The sequence below is a fragment of the Seriola aureovittata genome, chromosome 7, assembly GCF_021018895.1.
Source record: "Seriola aureovittata isolate HTS-2021-v1 ecotype China chromosome 7, ASM2101889v1, whole genome shotgun sequence".
Classification (NCBI taxonomy): Eukaryota; Metazoa; Chordata; class Actinopteri; order Carangiformes; family Carangidae; genus Seriola; species Seriola aureovittata.
Window position 1 is genome coordinate 13,818,734 of NC_079370.1, and position 19,930 is coordinate 13,838,663.

A 19,930-nucleotide genomic window follows, 5' to 3' on the forward strand; every position below is an offset into this window, starting at 1 on the left:
AAGTAGTAAAGGCCTCCATGTGAAAGTACTGTGAACAAAGACCCATTAAGAGCTGTCATCCAGGTACTCTTTTTTGGATGAAAGCAGAGAGAATTGAGTCTTAAATCTCTATAAATCCTCTCTGGGCTTTTACAGATTTGACAGCTCTGTGGATACAGTGGCTCAGCGTCTAGTAGTGTTGCCTGAAATCAAAAAGAGCATAGGTTTGAACCCTTCTACTAGCCAACTACTAGGGCTGGCCAGTGGTGACAAGCATGCTACAGTAGTACAGTACAGTAGTACAGTAGTACTCCTAGTACAAGGCAATGGATTCAGAACTGGACGTAATGCTTATGCACTGTACTGTGGCTGCCTGCTGCTCCTGGACAGTAAGATTGACTCAAATGCAGAGTAGTATCCCTGCATAAATGAAATGTAATTTAGGTAAACCACCTTGCACACACAAAATAGCCTTCCTTTTACTCACAGCTACTCGAAAAAGTACTATTCTTTTTGCTATTTACTGTACGAAAACAAAGAGTCAGGAAAATAGTATTTTATAATTCCCGACATTGAAGCCAGCATTCGAGCTGGACGGAGAAGCCAACATACACTAGCAAACTGTGAAACACGTAAAAGAGGCACACAAACAATTACTCCAGGCCAGAGTGAGGAGAGACATCTGTGTGTAAGTGTGTGTCACACAATTGTTTCTCCATGAGTCAGCAGAAATTGGACATATTCCACTTCCTCCGATGGCGGGTGTGTGGGGAGGTGGGCAAGGAGCACGGCTGTCTCCATGGAAACTATGTCTTTTCCTGTCAGGTCATATCTCAGACTTAAACAGATGCTGTGAGCAACATACAGACGCATCAACAGCACACTCTTACAAAGAAGGTAATTGTTGGAGCTAAGCTAAACACAGTGTACAGTGTTACTTAAAGCTTCCAGGTGAGCTGTTGACATCCATATTATTTCACTCTATTCAGGTGTTGAAGGTGACTCTGGAAGCTCTGTACTACTCAAGGACAAGATCTGATTATGAAGTAAACCATGGGAGTACAACAGTATGCCAAAGCCAACTAGACTTGCAACAACAAGTTAGTTGCAATTGCACATCCATTTGGATTTTGTTCAAGCTAACGAAGTTGCACTGACATGTCCAGGTGTAATTGAAAAGTGAAAGAATGGGATTTGCATGTTATCCTGATGATACGAATGACAGCAGTGTTCAACAGCGACATGTGTTCTGTATACACATTTAAAACTCCTTTCTTTTCCCTCACAAAAGGCAGGATTTACATGCATTTTACTCACACTCATGATAATAATATCTCCAAAATAGGCACTCATCTCACATGTACGGTGTCACAGTATTTCAGCTGCATCTGATCTTTTTAATGTGTGTAGTTATCACTGATCAACATCATTATGTCAAACATTCACACTCCTTTTAGCTAGAACTAATTCTATCCCAATATTTAAACAATACTGTGTCTTCCCCTTCTCTGAGAAGGTCGACTTTTCATCAACACAGTGTTGTCCAATGTGGACAACACGTCGCAAAAACTAATTCTGAATACTGGGCTTAATCCTATTTTCTTATAATTATGGCGACAGAAACACTGTGTCCATCCAGCTGAGACACACTGATTGTGACAGGCTCTGAATCATCTGTAGAGGCCCTGTATGCAGTCTAAACATACTGCGCCATAGCTTAGGCTTGCTGTTCTTTTTGCCTTCAGAGCTTTACGATATTTCCTTTTCCAGCAAAGCTGTTTATGAGGAGTCAAAGTACAGTGGACTAGGCAGGAACATGTTATGTCAATGAATGACAAACCACTCTGTGAAGACCACTCTCTCTTTCACATACTCTGCGACTCTGCATATAAACACACACCAATAATTATTACTCGCAAACAATGCATACACATATACTGAACACACATGCACACAACTAAGGTTCACATGTTTGTGTTGGCCTCTAGTTGGTTCCAGCCTGAGAGCGAGCAGGGAGCTGGCAAGACTCCCTGGTGGCACTGGCTGACCCACTTCTGTGCAACTCTATCCCTAATGTGACCCGTTGGAAAGCCAGAGGACACGCACACACACATGCACACATACAAACACAAACACACACACACACACACACACACACACACACACACACACACACACACACACACACACACACACACACACACACACACACACACACACACACACACAACTGAAACTGCCTGGCTCCAAACCCTAGAGAACTGAGAGGCAGAAAGAAAAAAACGCTAAATGCTTCTGATGGCTATCTCTCTCCTTCTCATCCTTCTTTGTTTTCTTTTACTCTCACTTTGTCTGAAGATCAACCATTTAGGGTAACCACTATCTGATCTTGCAAAAGTAGCTACAACATCTAGAGTGATTTTCTGTATGTTTGATTTTAAGTTGATTTAATAACATTAAAAGCAAGATAAACAGGTAGCACCTACAAGCCATTTCAATTTAAAACAAAGAAGATAAACAGGGCTTATAAATTTAATTAATAACAGTGTCCCTGGTTCGAGTCCACCAAAAGCTTTCTTGCACCAAAAATACTTTACGATTTTGTTAAGACATGAAATTTTAACTAAAAATGAGACCACTCACACAAGATGCTTGTTCCACTACTCTACACAAACAGAGTATATTTATGTTAATGTGGCTCTTGATTGTTGAGATTATTATAATTAGTGAGAAAGAAACTTTGTAATGGGTGGATCTGTGAGAAGCAAATCTGCTTTCTTCTACACTGCCACATTATAACACCAAATTGATGCAAAGTGTGGAAATAAGTCTGTCTGATGTGCCTGGAAAGTAATCACTCATCAATGTTTTCTTGAGAGAGGGGGATTTGATTAAAGAGATGACTTTGAAGTAAATAAAGTCAAATTGACATTTCACCATCTAGAACAGCAGAGGTGTCACCAAGTTTGCTCTAGGCTCTATGACAATATGTATCCAGATTACCAAGTTAAAATTTAATTTCAAGGTCACAGTTCTTCATGTTTGGTTGCATTTTGTCTGCAAGCAATTATTATTTTCATGATCAATTTTTTTTTTTTCATGATCTTTTTGATTAATCAGTTAAATGTTTGGTGTAGAAAAAAGTGAAAATTGTTCATTAAAAATTTACATCACCCAAGGTGAGGTTTTCAAATTACTTGTTTTGTCTGGAAACAACCAAAACTCAGTTTGCCATTTTAGCTTGATAAAGTACTAAACCAATTAACTTCTTTTCATCTTTGCTGTTGATTAATTAATTAACACAAGTGACATTTTCAGCAACTCACTCACTTCACATGCCTGTGATAAGTCTTAAGCAGGGTGTAGATTATCAGGTGATTAAATCAACAGAACAAAAAGTGGAACTACAATATGTTCAGCTCATATTTACTGTGCTTTGCAGCTAAAAATACTAACCAGCCATGCAGACAAGCATATTGCTCTGCTGCTAATATCAGCTCTCAGAGGGTGTGCTGGCACAGGTCACTGTCTAGTCATGTAAGCAATGACAATGTAAGAAATCAGGGTGATCTAAGTTTTGGGGGACAGGAAAGCTGGTATGAGCTCCTCTTGCATATTGTGTAATTAATGTGTGTACATGCATGTGTCTGTTTACGTGAATGTGTGTCTGCATGTGTGCCTGATCTGGCCGTAGTCTGGAAAGAGGAACAATGGCATTCCTGTGCTCTGAGCTCCAGGTGGCTGTGGAAACCCAATCCCAAACCAAGCCTTGCTGGCACACAGAGTGCCGGGAACGCCGAATGCTGCTGCCTCCCTCCGGAGACATGGGCCAGAATAGCGCTATTGTTCCAGACCAGCTCAGAGCAATAAATGCACCACAGCCACCCTCGATGACAAACACAGACACTCACAAATACCAATACACTTACAAACAGAGTGAATATCTTTCACTTTCAATTTCACAGTGATCAGCAAAATCAAGCGAAAAAAAAAACTGTTTGGTTGCGTTTGTGCACATGCTTAATAAATTGGAGTTTTGTAAATATTAGACTAATTACATTCCAAAGCATGCTATTATTATGATTATTACCACCTGTATTACCAATACACACACATGCAAATTTTTATCATTATATATGTTGACAGCCATGATTGATGTCATTCACTTCTTAGACAAATAACCTAATTTTATCATAGTCCAAATATTCAACACTAATAAAATGATCCTGAAGAGTGGCCAAAATGTTTCAAGTTTAATATCTTAAATCAGCCCTCACAAATATAGAAAATGAGGTACACATTCACAAAAGCAGGCACATCTGCTGAGGCCTGAACACACATTCAACACACACAGGTCAGGAAATACATCATGCCAAATCCACAGCCTTGAAATGAGGAACATGATTCATTTCCTTTCAGTGGTAGACAGTCATGCCTTAACACAAGGCTGAGTTCAGAAATATAGCTTTGAGGCAAGGTCCTAAACATGACACATACAACACAGGTCAGAAAACTGTATGTGCTGAGAAGCCACATGTACTGAATGCAAATATTATATTATACATATTTTGCCATACTGTCCTAATGGTCATGTCAGTTCTCCTTTTATGTGGTTCAGCTGTACCACAGATATTCATGCTCGAAACATGATCAAGGTCATCAACTCAGGTTCAGGCACCGAAGAACCAATGCTACAGGTAGCACAAAGGTACAGCAACTTATTCTCCTACTGCAAACACACAAGCAACGCCACACACACACACACACACACACACACACACACACACACACACACACACAGGATAAATAGTACATGCTCCTCTTTTCTCTCCCTTTAAGGAACATGACAGATAAATTGAACTGGTTCTCTGTCGATCCTACATCTTCATCTGCTCTGCTCAGCAACTGCTGCCTCTTGCAGGATTGATAGTGAATCCATTTTCTTATCACTGGAGATAATTACAGCATTGTTAATGCATGCTCACTCATGCATGCTCATTCTCTCTTCTTTCACTCACTCAGTCTCTCCTCCTCTGCAGACAGACACACACAGGTCAGGCACCACATGCTTCAAACAAACCCTATAAAATGTCTCTTATTGATCGAATTAGGTGAAACGTGATTATCCTGTGTTAAACGGGGGGGGGGAGACTAAAAATCTGCAGTCCACCAGAGGATGGGAAGGGGTTAATTGTGGTCACCAGCCTTTTTTTTCTCCCTGTTTGTATCAAGCTAAACTAAATCATCTGACCTCTATCAGGACACAGGAGACATAACAAGTACGAACCAGGGGTTAAATTCCTAGTGTACAGCTCATCTTTCCAGGTTGTGAAATATGTGGAGAGAAATGAGGAAGTCTACATCTACAGTCCCTTAAGAAAATTACGTCCAACTTTAAACATCAATTGCTTTATACTTCTTTGCATTGGTGATATCCTGACCGTTAAGTCAAGGCAGGCTATCTGTTAACTCACACATAGTCTCAACACACTCTCAATTTAGATAAACCATTAGGAAAACTGGCTGCAGTCAAATGCGGCAAGTGTAAGATAATGTTAATCTGGCAGTGGCCCATTCACCACAAATCGACAGTCAAGAGTGAACGCTAACATTTGGTGAAAAGTATTTAAGAGCTTTCTTATCGAAAAAACAGCTATTCTTTCCTCAAGCGTGTTGCAGAGTGGTTGTGAAACAGCAATTGCCGGCCAGTTAGCTGCGACGTAAAGTGACAATTTGTGTGTTTAACAGAGTCGCATCACATCTCCGTTGCTTGGCTGCTTCTGTCAACAAGAACCACTCTGCCATAGCGCCAGTCCGCTGCTCCTAGATAACGTTACTGCTTCACCGGCCAGAAACAAGCCTGCGGTTGAAAATGTGGCCAAAAAAAAAAACAACGATGATACAAGGTTTTTCACATATTGTTCGCTTACCTAGAGAGACAGGTCACCTCAATCCGCCGCTGTGGCGCAAGAGACCGCAGGCTAGCTGCGAGGCAGAAAACTGACGCCGAACGGTTCAAAGTGTCACAGCTAAGTTAGCAGGCTAGCTAGCTTAGCGAGCTAACGGTGATGGTGGTGGTGGTGGTGGGGGGGGAGTGTGGTCCTCTCCGTGTCGTCGAAACAAACCAGTTACCTTAAAAACCCAGACGGGAATGAGGTTTTTCTCACGTTGAACGCGGCTACAAGAGCATTGTCCAGTGTCAAAAGGCTGTGTGAGAGGAGTCATCCATTTGGAAAGACCGTGAATATGACTGTCGGTTCAGTCGGCAGCAACGCTATGCCGTTTGAGCTCCCTCTCTACCGACGGACGTGCTGCCTCTGCCTCGGTATGTCTGACTGAGGGAGAGGAGGTTGGCTGCTGATGTGCGGCGCAAACACAGGCAGCATCACTGCTCATCCCTCCCGTCACTACCTCAACCCGGAAGAAATACTATAACTGATCCCATACATAGTCTAGAAGTGTTACAACTGTATTCAAATGTGTCTAGAGCTGCATCGTACTCCAAGATAAATTACTCTTGGCCAGCGGTTTTGGCAAAACTGATATCCAGGATCTCGAAGGAGCCACAGAGCACAATAAACATATGTATTTATACATTATTTGATTCATTAGACTATTTGACAGAAAAGCTGTACAACAGGAGAGTGATGCAGCTGCAGATGGACTGCACGAGTAACAGTAATATATGGGCTAATAACAGAACACAAATCATACCAAGGGCCAAGTCAGAATATATGTAGGCCTACTTATAAATCAGACATTATAATTCATCAGAGGGTAAACCTCACAGTTTATCTTGTTTGATGCAAAGTGGGAACAGCTTCAGTTGCAGCCATACCATATGACCCTCAGGGAAGCTGCTGCTCCACATTTACAAGATAGGAATTTCAACTAGCATTTTCAGATATGAGAAAAAGAAAGAAAGCGTAGACAGAATCACTGTTCAAAATGATAGTGATCCGGCCTAAGTGGTGAGCAAAGCATAGCTATATCCAAGTGAAACAAAGATCCTTGTCATCCACCTTTTTGCATGAGTCAGTCAGTAGTAAGTATTAGTAAAGACCTCCATTGGATTATATAGTGGCTAGAAGGCCTATTTTATCCTGTTTTATCCAAAAATGTATGCGTTAAATGTCTGTTTTTGAAATGGAGGCTTCTTTCTAAATTTGAGGTCATGGCAACTCACATTTTGGAGAAAGTGGAATATTCCACTGCCTACAAATACAGGATATGAAAAAGTGGCTCTTGTATCCAACATCCTAGTCCTATTTTTTTTCTACTCTTAGTGATCCAGCTATCCATCTCCTGAACTTATAACTGTTTTAATAAAACCCAAAATCCTTATCACATCATTAGATGATACAACCTTGGTAGAGGTGAAAAGTTTTACATCTTAATTACTTGGGAGACTTCAACATTGTTTACAGAAACATTTGCCTGTTAGCTCCAACAGGAAGATGTATGCATGTTCCTATAAGCATTTATGATTCATTTAAAATATAGGCTGATCTGTGTGGTGGAATATGTCAAAATAATAAACACTACAATTTTTGCCCCCTACTTGCAAACATACAATAAATCCAGTAAGACCTTTGATGCAGTTAAGGGCTTGTCATACTACTATCTGAAAAAGAAAAAAAAAAACAGAGAAAAGAGAGTAGAAAAAGAAAACTGTCACCTGTTTTCCTCTACAAGGGAAAGGAGAACTGTTTATGGCAAATGGGATACTCTGGGTTACAAGACGCTATAAATAAGATGTCAACAGTATTGCTCACTATTACCTGTTCCATCAAGGGAGTGTTTAAATGTCTTCACTGCAGGCGTAACCTTTTTTTCGTCACAATTTATTACCAGAATAAGAGAAGCACTTGGGAGTGCTCAGACAGTTGCCAGTGCCAGGCAGAGCTAGCAGCCTGACTCAGTGAGTTCATTTTCTTCAGTTGATACCAATTTATGGACTGCTCTTTCACAGGGATGGTAAATTCTGTTTCTGATTGGCAATGCAGTCCTGGGTGTAATTCTGAGAAAGATGTAATTCTGAGTGGCCAAGATATGATGGGCAAGATATGGTGTCGGCCCACTTTCTCAGAGTTACATGTGCAAATTGGTTTGCGTCAGCATCGCCGCCAAACTCTTGTTGCACATAATGAAGTCAGTGAGGAGCCGTGTCTCATTTTTATGACTCAACGTTCTACCTGCACAGACACAAAACACTCTGCTTGGACTTGATGAGATGTGAATAGCAATACAGCTTCACTTCTAGGTCAGGTCATGCAGAATGTATTCGGGAAGCGAGCTTCAGTGCAGTGAATGATTAAATATGTGATACACCCAGCTTATTTGCATTCTCCCTCAACAAGCTTGCCATCTTGTATTAGTCATTATACATCTGCAAAAGGCATTCACAACCTGGGTTTTTTTTTGTCATCTCTAATTATGTCTTTCATTTGGAAGAGAAAACCTACTGTCAGCTGCATCAAATCCTCTTTAAAGCTGCGAGGGCTTTAATTTGATAAAGCAGTTTGATTTCTGTTATTCTTTCAAAATAAATATTTATCTTTTGAATGAATACAGATTAAAGACACAGGCTTGGGATTGAAAAGTAGTAGTTTTAAACACAGATCAGGTAGGAAAAAAGGAGGGCTCTGTCCTCCTGGCCAAACCACCACTGATACGTCCTTGAGCAAGGCACTAGACATCCCATAATTTATCAGAGCCATACAAATGTGTTTAACTGTGATGTAAGGCTAAACTGAAAAATACCACTTATCTTTCTGTTGATAACTGTCTTTACATATGCAAATATATAGTTTGCATATGCTTGAAGTATGTATTTCAAATGTTACTACAGCCAAAAGATTACAAGCACACTGTTTCTCGTGTACATTTTCTCTTATTCACCACACAGACTCATACATATTCAAACAATCTTTCCATGTATACAAATGTCCTCAAACTAGGCAGGATATGCCTACACACACATGCATGCATTCACACACGTGAGAGCTATCCATTCCCATTACAAACATTGTCACATATCCAGCACCAGTCAATGGCCTGCTGATCAATAAGTGGTGCTTCAGGCTGTGGCTTACATGTTTGGCTTCCATATACCACCCAGAATCACTAGAGCAGAAAACAGCTTACGCAATACGCTTTTAAATTAGATCCCTAGGAGCATATATTCATACTGTATATCTGTGTGTCAACTTGAAAATCAACTTCATGGTGAAAATGCTTTTTCTATGGTTTTTGTAGCAACAGGACAGTTTCAAGAGCGTAACAGACAGCTGAGAACAGCTTCTCTTGTTTGACAGAAGAGCTCTGTGTAGCACAGGTGTGTTTAGACTATAAGTTTGAGTCCAGCTGGTGCAAAATCTTTTACTTTGATGTTGCTGGTTCCAGCATGCTGCTCCAGCCTGCTGTCTGGCTCATACAGTATAGGTGATGTGTTCATAAGAAATGGGGTGTGTGGGTCCAATGCCCCACAGTTACAGCTCATAGTTTAACTTCACCCATAAAACATTCATATCTGTTTGCAATTGAGCTCACACAGAGTCTCTAGATATACTTTATTCATGTAGCTGGCAGCAGCAGTATGCTGGTGCTGAAATATGAATGAGACATTTGGAAAGACCTTCCTCTGAATCAGCATTTCCCCTGCGAGTGTGGTCCTCTAGTCACTATAAGACGGGACAAGGACAGAAAAGTAGCAGTAAAGCTTTCCTGTGTGTGTCTCAAATACATCTCCACACATACAAGTATTACATCAGCATCCCTCAGTTCATCACGGTCTCCGCGGCAGCTCAGAGGGCAGTGTGTTGAATTTGGATATGATATGTCTTTGTTGTGTGGAGATGTGTGGATGCTGACAGGGCCCTCCCTGGTGGGCCCGCATAGATTGATGGATATGCTGGAGGCACTCTCCCCTCAAAGGTGTTTGTGCGAAACACTGTGACTTAGGGACAAGAGAATAACCATGTACCTCCCAAGGCATGGCATCCTACTCTAATCAGCCATCAGATAACTGCAGGCCACTTCAGCCTGCAGAGTTATTCTGACACCTAAGCTTGTTTAATTTTACCTGAACTACTTTACAGGCTCCTGTAAGGGAAGGTTTTTCACTTCCACTCTTTCACGTCAGGACCAACTAAGTTTCTTTGCTCACTGAAATAGGACTTTTATAAGTATTTGGTCATGATCACATACAGGCTAACTAATGTTCTACTGCAGTGCTTCCTCACCTGGGGGTTTTGGCCCTGCAATTGAAAACTCTCTGAACTGGATAAAATACCAGATAGTTTTTTTTCTCTCTTTAGGGCTCTAACACTTTCAAATTAAGATAAAAAAAAAAAAGGTTAACAGGGGAAAATCTGATTTTGGTTAAAAAGACTGTATCTACATGGTGGATAATTTTCATTGTACTCTGAAGGGAGAGTTTACAATAACTGACCTGCTTCTGAGTCGCAGTGCAAGTCATCTGAAGAAGCTCTTACAGAAGTGAGTGAATAGTTTGAACATTTCACTTCTATCATCATTTGTCAAAGAAGATTAGGCTGAAATGAAGGTTGCAGGAAACAGGAGGTGGGATGTATCTCTGAAATATTTTCTCCAAATTGGCCTTTGGTGTTTAGACAAGTCAATATTGTATTGTATGTTGAATTGTATATATTGTGTGTTTGGTTTAAATGCACTTCTTACAGCTTTATTTGTTTTTAATGTTATTTTTCTTTCGTGACTAAAGCAACAAGGAGAACATAGTTCTGATTATACATCTTTTATTTGTGGAAATAGAGTTAAATCAGTCGTCTGACAGAAATCTTTGTAACAAAACCATATCATACAGACAGAACAAAAAATGAATTTCTGACAGTATACTTCATTTTTGTGTATAAGGTTGTGGTTAGTTACAAGTTATTAATTTAAGATAATTGGAAATATTGTGTTAATATACAGCATGTATAAATCCCAACGCACAACTGGAACTGGAACAGAGGGCCATAACTGTAGCCCGTTTTATGGGTCACTACTTACAAAAATAGGCTACCATCAATCCAATAAGGCCTCAGAAGCGGCTAAGTGCCTGTAGCTGCTATATTTAGCTATAAATTTTAAGGATAAAACTTGGCCTGAAGAGAATTGGAAAGAAATTTTCTCCTTAGTTATTTCTTTAATAAGTTATATAGGCGATCAATAACAGGCATGCAAAGCAAAATGCAATCAGGTAATTAAAAACTCAAGTGCACTATGTATCTTTAGAGGAATGTTAGCAGCTTTATCATTTAAGTCCACTAAGGAGCTAATTGTCTCCAGTTTGAGAGCTCATCCATTATATGACCCCCTCCCCCTCCTGTTTTGTTTATTTGAACAGCAGAGTGTTCACAGATTTCTGTGTGCAGAAACCGTTCTCAAACACATGGTGGCAGCAACACTCCACTGATAGGAATGTGTTTCTGTGTCATACTGAGCTTGAAGATTACGGTTACTGTATTATCACTTTTAGTGTTGATTTTTATATTTTTTCATGTACACAATTTTGTTTTATTATTTTATTCATTGATTTTTCTCTTTAATGCTGTTTTAGTACATCTCTGTGCCTTATGTAAAGCATTTTCGATTCACCTTAAAGCCATAAACCAGGCTTTGTGTGTGTGTGTGTTTGCGTGTGCTTGTGTGTGTGTGTGCGCGCGTGCACGTGGGTGTGTGTCTAACATTCGGCCTCTTGCTCTACAGTCATGACGCGAATAGAACGTTAACGCAACAATCACATCAAGTGTGGTTTAGATCTCACTTCTGGCTTCATTACCTGAACGCACAGTGAATTCAGCGCAAAACTATACTGTTGACACAAGAGTCAGAACTCGTTTTGTAAACTGCCACTGGAATGACAGGGATAAAGATAAAGGAATGCAAGCCCTTAAATATTAACAGGTTAGTTATAGTAACAGTTAGAATAAGTGCATGACATGCCTTGTGTCAGAAAATGACCGACCTCATTTCTCTTTTGGTTAACAGTCATGTCACGACGAAGCCCTCGGCTGGAGGACTCAGGATACTACGGCATTGACAGAGAACCGTTAATTTCTTATAGGGAAACCCTGCACAGGTACGTTGGAGTGTATGTGTGTGTATTTGTGTGTTTGTCACTGTCATGCTGTATATGCACACATGGTAACCACAGTATGTATGTGTTTAACACAGTGACCTGTTCTTCATACATCCTCAAAGCTCTTTTCGCATTTTCATAACATCCAGGATTTTCAGAAGGCGTAAGATTAATCGCCATATTCAGCCTGAAGCAATAGAGACTAGCAACAATAGGAATGGCAACAGACACTTTATATTCCTCATACTCCCCCTGTGTTTTGGTAAGTGACCTCTTCTTCCATAAACAACTAAACCTAGTACAGAAGCTTGTGGGTTTTGTAGAGTGTCTATCTTTTGGATAAAACAACCCTGACCTGCTGATTGTCTTTCTCCATCCATCAGGATTAGCATACTCAATTATTACACTGAACAGCAACTTCCTGAATCCAGGAGTTTTGGAATCACCCATCTCACCTATAATCAATACGAAGGTCTGACCCACAAAAGCAGCTTGACTTTCTCTTTTGAATAGAAACTTCATTTTATTCTTCCTGCACACAACCAAAGATATTCTTGTCTTTGTGCAAAACACATATTGATGTAGGCATTTCAATATCCCAAATCTGTCTACATGCAATGTTAAATTAATCTATTCTCACCAACAGGACCCAACTGCACGATGCAAGGAGATGGAGGAGCGAGTGAGAGAGCTGCAGAACGAACTGCTGAGGTTAAAGCAGGAGATTAATTCTCATTTTCTAACAGCAGACAGTTTACCCAACTTTGCTCTACAATCGCTAGGTGAGACATCTAAACCATCTTCATTATCTTCATTTGCCAGATTGTAATTCACGAATGTACTTAAAAAAAAATTGAGACTGCTGTCTTATTCTCTTTGTGTGTGTGTGTTGTTGTGTGCAGGAGCAAAAGTTGTACTCCATCTCTCATCTGAAGCGCACCAGACTAAAGAGACATTCACAACAATCCTCGGAATACCTTTAATGCGACCACCCGTTCACCAAAGGACTGTTATTCAGGTGGAACATACACACACGAAACAGAATGCTATACAGTATGACTATGATGTTATAATTGTGATTATTTTATTTTTTTTACTGCCTGTTCTTTTTCATACATGCAACACACTGCTTTTCACGCTTTCTCTCCTCAGGGACACTCACCTCTTCCAGGTCGCTGCTGGGCATTTGCAGGTGGGAAGGGTCACTTGCTCATCACACTCTCCCACCGAGTCACCATCAGTCATGTGACACTGGAACACATTTCAAAGAATGTGACCCCAACTGGCACCATCACCAGTGCCCCCAAGGAGTTTACCATCTATGTAAGTTCACAAAATTATCATTGTTACAATAAAGAAATCCACTCGATTTGATTTAAAACTGTTACATACATAGAGAACAACAAGGTGTTCAACTGGATGTCTATTTCATTCTTTCTATCAGGGAATGGAGAATTTAGATGACAAGGGAACCCATCTTGGAACTTTTCTTTATGATCAGAATGGGGATCCAGTTCAGACTTTCAAAACATCTGTGAGTATTACACCATGACCACCACCAAACATATGCACATGTATTTTTAAATTTCACCCACAAGCTAATACAAGGGGTTGCAGTTTGCCTTCCTTGCTGTATTCACTATATCCCTGATGGCATTTTATCTTTTTTAGGGACATTCATTTTTGACCACTCAACTAACTCTCTGCTCATTTCTCTTCTCTTCCCTCAGGATAACAAACAAGGTTTCTTTAACTATATAAAGCTGCAAGTTGAGAGCAACTGGGGCCATCCTGTCTACTCCTGTCTGTACGGCTTCAGGGTCCATGGAAAGCTGGCAGAGTGAGCCGAAATGCAATAAACGATAACTGCACTTACTGTAAATAATGCATCAATGTTTTGATTTCAGAGCTCACGCTTTTCATAAAAAATTATTTATGAAATATTTACCTGTGGCTTTGATTCCAGTGGTTTATAGATCAAACCATAACACATGCTGTGTGTGTATTATAGGCTACTCAGTTCAATTTCTTTAAGGTTTTGGATATGGGTTTTCACTCAAAAATGACTTCAAATGACTTTGAGTTTTTATTTTGATTATTATAACACATTTTAATAAAGATAACATATAAATATGATTAATACATATTATTTCGAAGATTTTCTATAATAATTTCACACGATTGATATACCGGAAGTGAAACAATTCCACATCCGGGTGGAGCGATGTTTACAAGCCGGATGATGGACGGCTAATGTCGAGCGAGAAGGTTGCATTTACTTCGTATATCACAACGACCTTGATGCCGTATCGCTACAAATGGCATCTCAGATCCCAATAACCATCAGGGCTCAACCGACAGCCGCCAGCTCTGCCGCTCTCCGGGGGAAGAAACGTGCCGGGAGTCCGGCGGTGTCAGCCGTCCAGCAGGCCACCGGGAGCGGCAGCAAGAAGAAGAAAGCCCCGCAGACAGCGACACCGACAGCACAGACACAGGTGACGGTAGACACACACACACACACACACACACCACACACACACACACACACACACACACACACACACACACACACACACACACAATGCAGTATAAGTATGTGTATAGGTCTACTATAGTGTGTGTCGTTTGCATTCTTAGTGCAAATACACACAATGACATGATTAGAGTTGTACACATGGTTTTTATATAACAATTTTCAAATGCTAATTAAGTTTCATCTTAGGTATAGATACCATTTAAATGTATCTTTAGGTTTCGGGTTACACTACCCACCTGAAACTTTGTTTACATTCAAAACATGTAAACTAGTAGCTTGACATCAAATGTGAGTACTGCTTCATGTATCTTTAGATGACAGTGGTAGAGACGGTGTCAGAGGTGAAGCCGGCGGGATCAGTAGACAGCGGTCCAACGGCCACCACAGAGTCCACAGCAAAGCCTCCACCATTCAAAGACCCCTCATTTATGGTGAGTGTCTGTGCCTGTCTTGGTTTAAGTTTATCTGCTTCTGTTGCTTCTTCCTCAATTTCTGTCTTTTTTTCCCTGTTTCAATCTTGGCAGCATTCTGGGATTGGTGGAGCGGCAGCAGGCAAAAAGAACCGGACCTGGAAGAATCTCAAACAGATTCTGGCATTGGAGCGGACGTTACCCTGGAAGCTCAATGATCCCAATTGTGAGTGTTTGTATCTTATTTTACCTGCTACATGTTGTATATTTCTTAGCTCTAAATAATTAGGGTCCTATTTGTATATTCAAAATTCTACCACTTCTATTTTTATATTAATACAGAATAATGGCTTAGACACGAATCCTTTTTACCTAACATTTATAATTTTTTAAGGTATTCTTGCCATTTGACTTTATTCTACCAAGGTCCATTTAGAAACTGAATCTTATTAATAGCAAGTTGGGTCAAGAGACTTATGTGTTTAGTTTGCTTAGGTAGAGTTAGCTAGTTTTAAAAGTTAGTTTAGTTTCAAAATGAGTTTGAAATTGAGTTTGTGCAAAAAGAGGCTTAAATTTTTCTCTTTGCTGTTCTTTATAGTATACTGTATGTTTAAGCTGTAGTATATTATTATATTAAATATAAGCCTGCAGTGATAAGTCAGAAGAAACAGCCATAATGGTACAGTTTTAATAATATAACATATCTGATAGTATTAGATAATGTATTTAATATACATAATATATTTAATAATATTTGAATGCATGATTTTTCTGTGTTTACAGACTACAACATCGACGCCCCTCCCTCCCTGAAGCCAGCTAAGAAATACTCTGACATCTCTGGACTCCCAGTGAGTAATTAGTCTGCTAAAAATGTGATCGAACAAGGAACAGCCTGACTTTCGCCAGGTCTTGTGTAAAACACTGAAAACACTGAATACTCTGTTGTCTTTCCTCAGGCAAACTACACAGACCCTCAGACAAAACTACGCTTCACATCCTCTGAAGAGTTCTCCTACATCCGTCTCCTCCCCACTGATGTTGTAACGGGCTACTTGGCCCTTCGAAAGGCAACATGCATCGTACCTTGACAGCAGAGAGATGCCTGGAACCAGAGGTGGTTTCAAACCAGAACTGAACTCATGTCAGTGTAGTAGCCTTTTGGGGAGGCCAGGAGACTCTGAGAGCTCACAGAGGCAACCCAGATGTGAATACCACTGCAAACATTTTTGCTGACCTCTAAAAAAAAAAAAACATCTGCCCTGCTGTTATTAAGACGGTGATCTCAATCATAATTGTTACTATGACAAAATAAATGGAACAAGTGTGATTTTTTTTTTCCATTTAGAAAGAAGAAAAAACTTTAAATGATTTGCCTTATTGCTCTGTTTGTGAGGCGTGTTTCTATTGGATAGTGTTGTTATCAATAGCTGGAAGTTATAATGTCACTATCAGAGAACATCCAGTGAACTGGACAATTCTGAAATGGACAAAACTGGATATGTTTTATTCCTTAAAGTTAAGAAATTTAATACATAGTTAAATATAACTGAAAAGAGAGAATAGGCTATTATTTTGCTTATTTGTAATATTGTATTTCTCAGAGTCCTGGAATATATTTTCTAATTAAGTGTTCCTACAAACCCTTGAGCAAGTTTGGGACCTTCTAAATCACTGTGGAACAAGTACTGAATAAAAAGCATTACTGGTTAGGATGCTGTCTGCCCCCTTGTGGTAGAACATCTGTTTCCAGTGGTGCAAGTTTCTTATGTCTTCTACACAAAAAATGTTAATATCTATCAGTGGAAGTTCAATCTGATTGGTGTAGAGAAAACTTGTTTACAAAGATGTTGCACAGCTGTTGGAAGGAGTTCGTCCATTTCAGACTGACTGTCAGTTACTTTTCTATAATGTACCTATTAAAAGTGAGTGTGTCTCTTTTCCATCATTCTTTGTGTAAATTTACAATTTTTCAGTGGAAAATGGAGATAGACTAAATTTTCGACTTAATTTGGTTGTTTCCTATTTTGCTTATATGACAACCTGTAATCACACTTGTTGGACATTGATATAAAACACTTCTCTTTATAATGAGCCTTAACTGAAACATCCACACCTGCTATGGTACTTAGCTGCACCTTGGCTCTTCTGTTTTATGCAGCAGCCTGCATGTATGTAAGCTATGCAAATGTAGCAGAGCCAAAACTGTCTTTTCATAAGCCAAGATTCAGCAAGCAGGCCTAATTTAACATATGTCATATGTAAATGTAGAATTGGTTCCACATGGTTTTAATTCCACAGCTACATTTGATGTATGATTTGCTATCCAACTGGTAGAGTGAGAATGTCTCATTCATCACACATGGCAGGTATCCAGGATCATATATTTCATGCTATTTTTCAAAAACTTGACAAATGAGGTTGAATGTATTTCTCATGAGAATGATCCCTATTATGCAAATACTAAGAATAAAGGCACCTGCACAGTCACTGGGGATCAAGGCTTGTGAAAATGACAAAAGCCCTGAGAAGAAAATCAAACTTGCAACCCTTTTAAGTCCCCTGCTCTAACCACTGAGCTATAAGTCCTTACCTGTTGAGTTGGTGACTCATCAATCTACATAATAATTTAAGACAGTTTACACAGGCCTTTGGATACACGTTGCAATAAAGGATAATAAGGCAATGTGTTAGCATTTAAGAATAAGCCTGGTAATATTCTATATTTGTCTCCATACCAACAAATGCCATGAAATGTAAGCTAAAAACTATCAATGAATTGATCATACTCACAAGTATGGCCGAAGCCTGATATATATTATTCCTCATAAGACCTCCATTGTTTTTCAAAAGCATAAATGAGCGACACAGTTACACATGGTTCCAGAAATATCGAATTATTAGCATTTCTACAAATGACCACTCTTACTCATGTCTGAGTGTAACTTCTCCCAGCTCTGGACTTCAGTGAAGCTGATGAAGGCAGTATAGTATATCTATGAGAGTCACACCAGCATTTCGATTCCTGCTGTGGCATCAAAACCTCAACATTGTGATTAATGAACAGCACCAGGGCTTTCTGCTACCCAAGCACACGATCCAATAGAGTGTTTGTGTGTGTGTGTGAGCGTCTGCAAGCATGTGTGTATACAGTATGTGCTTTCACATTTGTGGACCTCTCTGCATTGTGTCCACCCAAGAAAGTAGTAGTGTCAGTTTATCTGTTTGTTTAGGGCTATGAAAATAGAAATGGAAAAATAGAGGAACATACAGTATATGAGTTGTTTTTCACTTGGTGCCAACATGCAGTCAACAAATCCTGCAGGTACACCTGTCTTTTGCAGTCACACTTTATCACCACTTGGGAGCGCCAGAGCTCTGCTCATTCTGCCATCCAGCCTTGCTGAATGTGTTTGGTGTCCTACCATGAGTCAGTGAGATCACACAAGTGTGTCCATTTCTGTTCACAGTCTAGGATTTATAAACATGTACTGATGCAGGAGAATTTATACTTATTCAATCACAGGTCAGACTGCCAAATACTACCAATAAGTGAAAGGCTGCCATAAATCAGGTAAGCACACCAAATAGTAATATGATTAATATAAATGACATCATAAATATTATGAATATTACTGCTACAGTTAAACATTCATAGAAGTGACAGTGCATACTGATAGCAGTGAATATAGTATTCATAATAAACAATAATAAAAACATGAGCACACTGATTTAAACAGGCTGATGACAATCATTACTAATTTTAGTATGGGCACGGAAATGGATGTAAGCAATTTAGGACTACAGCTCAATCATATAATAACCATCATTAAGAAATTGATTGTGGTGTGCATAAAATGACTCATTTTCCTTTGATGGAGGATTTGGCACCTGCAGCATTGCACAGGATGTGTGTTTTCAGCGGGCGCACACAGCAATAGCTGAAATCAACGAGTGGCTCCTCTGTTGATTTTGTTTTCATGTTTATACTTGCAGAACTTCTGCTGGCAAGTTTCTGCTACACCAGGGAGATGCACTCTGTGAACGAATGTCATCTCGGTGCTCATTCAGGTCCTGTCTGCCCTCGGGTTTTTGTCACTGACACATTTTAGTGATGATGGAGATGGCATCTGTGCTGTATAATGCCTACAGACAGTAATTATATAGCTTCTCTCACTTCCCAGTACATGCAGTTCTTCCAGGACTGCTTTCAACTGTGTCCCTGGACTTATGAAAATATGACAAATTTAACTTTTGCAGAGGTATTTGGTGGACAAGCAGGTCATATTTGATGCACATTCGGTTTTGATTAAAGTTTTTGCTAAATGACCAAATCAGATCCATGATTTCATTATCCAACATGGCTTGGTGTGCCATCACAGCCAGGGAGAAGCAGCTACTTTGACAACACGTTGGGGAAACACCATTGACAGAATCCATCTTGTATTACTCATCTGACATGTCTTACATGAAAAGAAAAATGAGAACTACTCTAAAATGTCAGGTCGGAGAAATGGACTGCACCACCAGCTCTGGTAAGCTGATCGATAGACCAGCTTCAGTGCCTGCTGAGCCAGCAGGGGAACTTTCATATTTATGTTTTTGACCTATTGGAACAGCACAAGTAGCACAGTGAACTTCTTTACTGCCTGTTAACAAAGATATAATACTATGAATCTGTTGGATGCTACTTCATTGTATGAATTATTTTTCTACAGCGGTTGAGGCCCAATGTTTATGATGGACTCCAGTTCTGCAGAAGCTTCAACATGACACTGAACACCAAGTCAAAGACAGGGATCAGCTTTAGACATATTTGGAATGATCAGATTTTGAACTTTAATTTCTCTCCAGGCAAAGACACCAAAGAGAACTATAGCACAACACTTCCACTGAAGT

The 19,930-nt window shown here is 39.8% G+C and overlaps 3 protein-coding genes across 5 annotated transcripts in view; 2 read left to right on the plus strand and 1 right to left on the minus strand.

Moving 5' to 3' along the window:
- Window positions 1–6,199, minus strand: part of galnt1 (UDP-N-acetyl-alpha-D-galactosamine:polypeptide N-acetylgalactosaminyltransferase 1) — a 40,148-nt gene extending 33,949 nt beyond the window's left edge. Inside the window, exon 1 of one of the 2 annotated variants that reach the window (XM_056380661.1) lies at window positions 5,910–6,199. The gene's annotated coding sequence lies outside the window, so the exon portion shown is untranslated. The remainder of the gene's footprint in view (window positions 1–5,909) is intronic. The other variant, XM_056380660.1, reaches the window with a different exon arrangement.
- LOC130172178 (SUN domain-containing protein 2-like) lies at window positions 6,182–14,084 on the plus strand. 2 transcript variants are annotated; one of them, XM_056380662.1, is made up of 9 exons: window positions 6,182–6,304; window positions 11,995–12,085; window positions 12,235–12,347; window positions 12,469–12,557; window positions 12,732–12,867; window positions 12,988–13,103; window positions 13,238–13,408; window positions 13,530–13,619; window positions 13,816–14,082. In XM_056380662.1, exons 1-9 carry the CDS (start codon window positions 6,226–6,228, stop codon window positions 13,927–13,929), a joined length of 999 nt encoding a protein of 332 aa, XP_056236637.1. In that variant the 5' UTR covers window positions 6,182–6,225; the 3' UTR covers window positions 13,930–14,082. The 2 variants fall into 2 exon arrangements, with proteins under 2 accessions (XP_056236637.1, XP_056236638.1); XM_056380663.1 differs by lacking the exon at window positions 6,182–6,304 and adding an exon at window positions 11,706–11,910 and having other exon boundaries at window positions 13,816–14,084.
- Window positions 14,085–14,298: 214 nt separating this feature from the next.
- Window positions 14,299–16,979, plus strand: ino80c (INO80 complex subunit C). The gene is made up of 5 exons (XM_056380860.1): window positions 14,299–14,580; window positions 14,936–15,052; window positions 15,146–15,257; window positions 15,815–15,882; window positions 15,991–16,979. Exons 1-5 carry the CDS (start codon window positions 14,404–14,406, stop codon window positions 16,120–16,122), a joined length of 606 nt encoding a protein of 201 aa, XP_056236835.1. The 5' UTR covers window positions 14,299–14,403; the 3' UTR covers window positions 16,123–16,979.
- The last annotated feature ends 2,951 nt before the right edge of the window (window positions 16,980–19,930 follow it).

Coding starts and splice junctions, on each gene's coding strand:
- LOC130172178 (XM_056380662.1), top strand. CDS start 6,226: ATGACTGTCGGTTCAGTCGGCAGCAACGCTATGCCGTTTGAGCTCCCT. Junction 12,348..12,468: donor CATACTCCCCCTGTGTTTTG/GTAAGTGACCTC, acceptor TCCATCCATCAG/GATTAGCATACTCAATTATT. Junction 12,558..12,731: donor CACCTATAATCAATACGAAG/GTCTGACCCACA, acceptor TCTCACCAACAG/GACCCAACTGCACGATGCAA.
- ino80c (XM_056380860.1), top strand. CDS start 14,404: ATGGCATCTCAGATCCCAATAACCATCAGGGCTCAACCGACAGCCGCC. Junction 14,581..14,935: donor CACCGACAGCACAGACACAG/GTGACGGTAGAC, acceptor ATGTATCTTTAG/ATGACAGTGGTAGAGACGGT. Junction 15,258..15,814: donor GAAGCTCAATGATCCCAATT/GTGAGTGTTTGT, acceptor CTGTGTTTACAG/ACTACAACATCGACGCCCCT.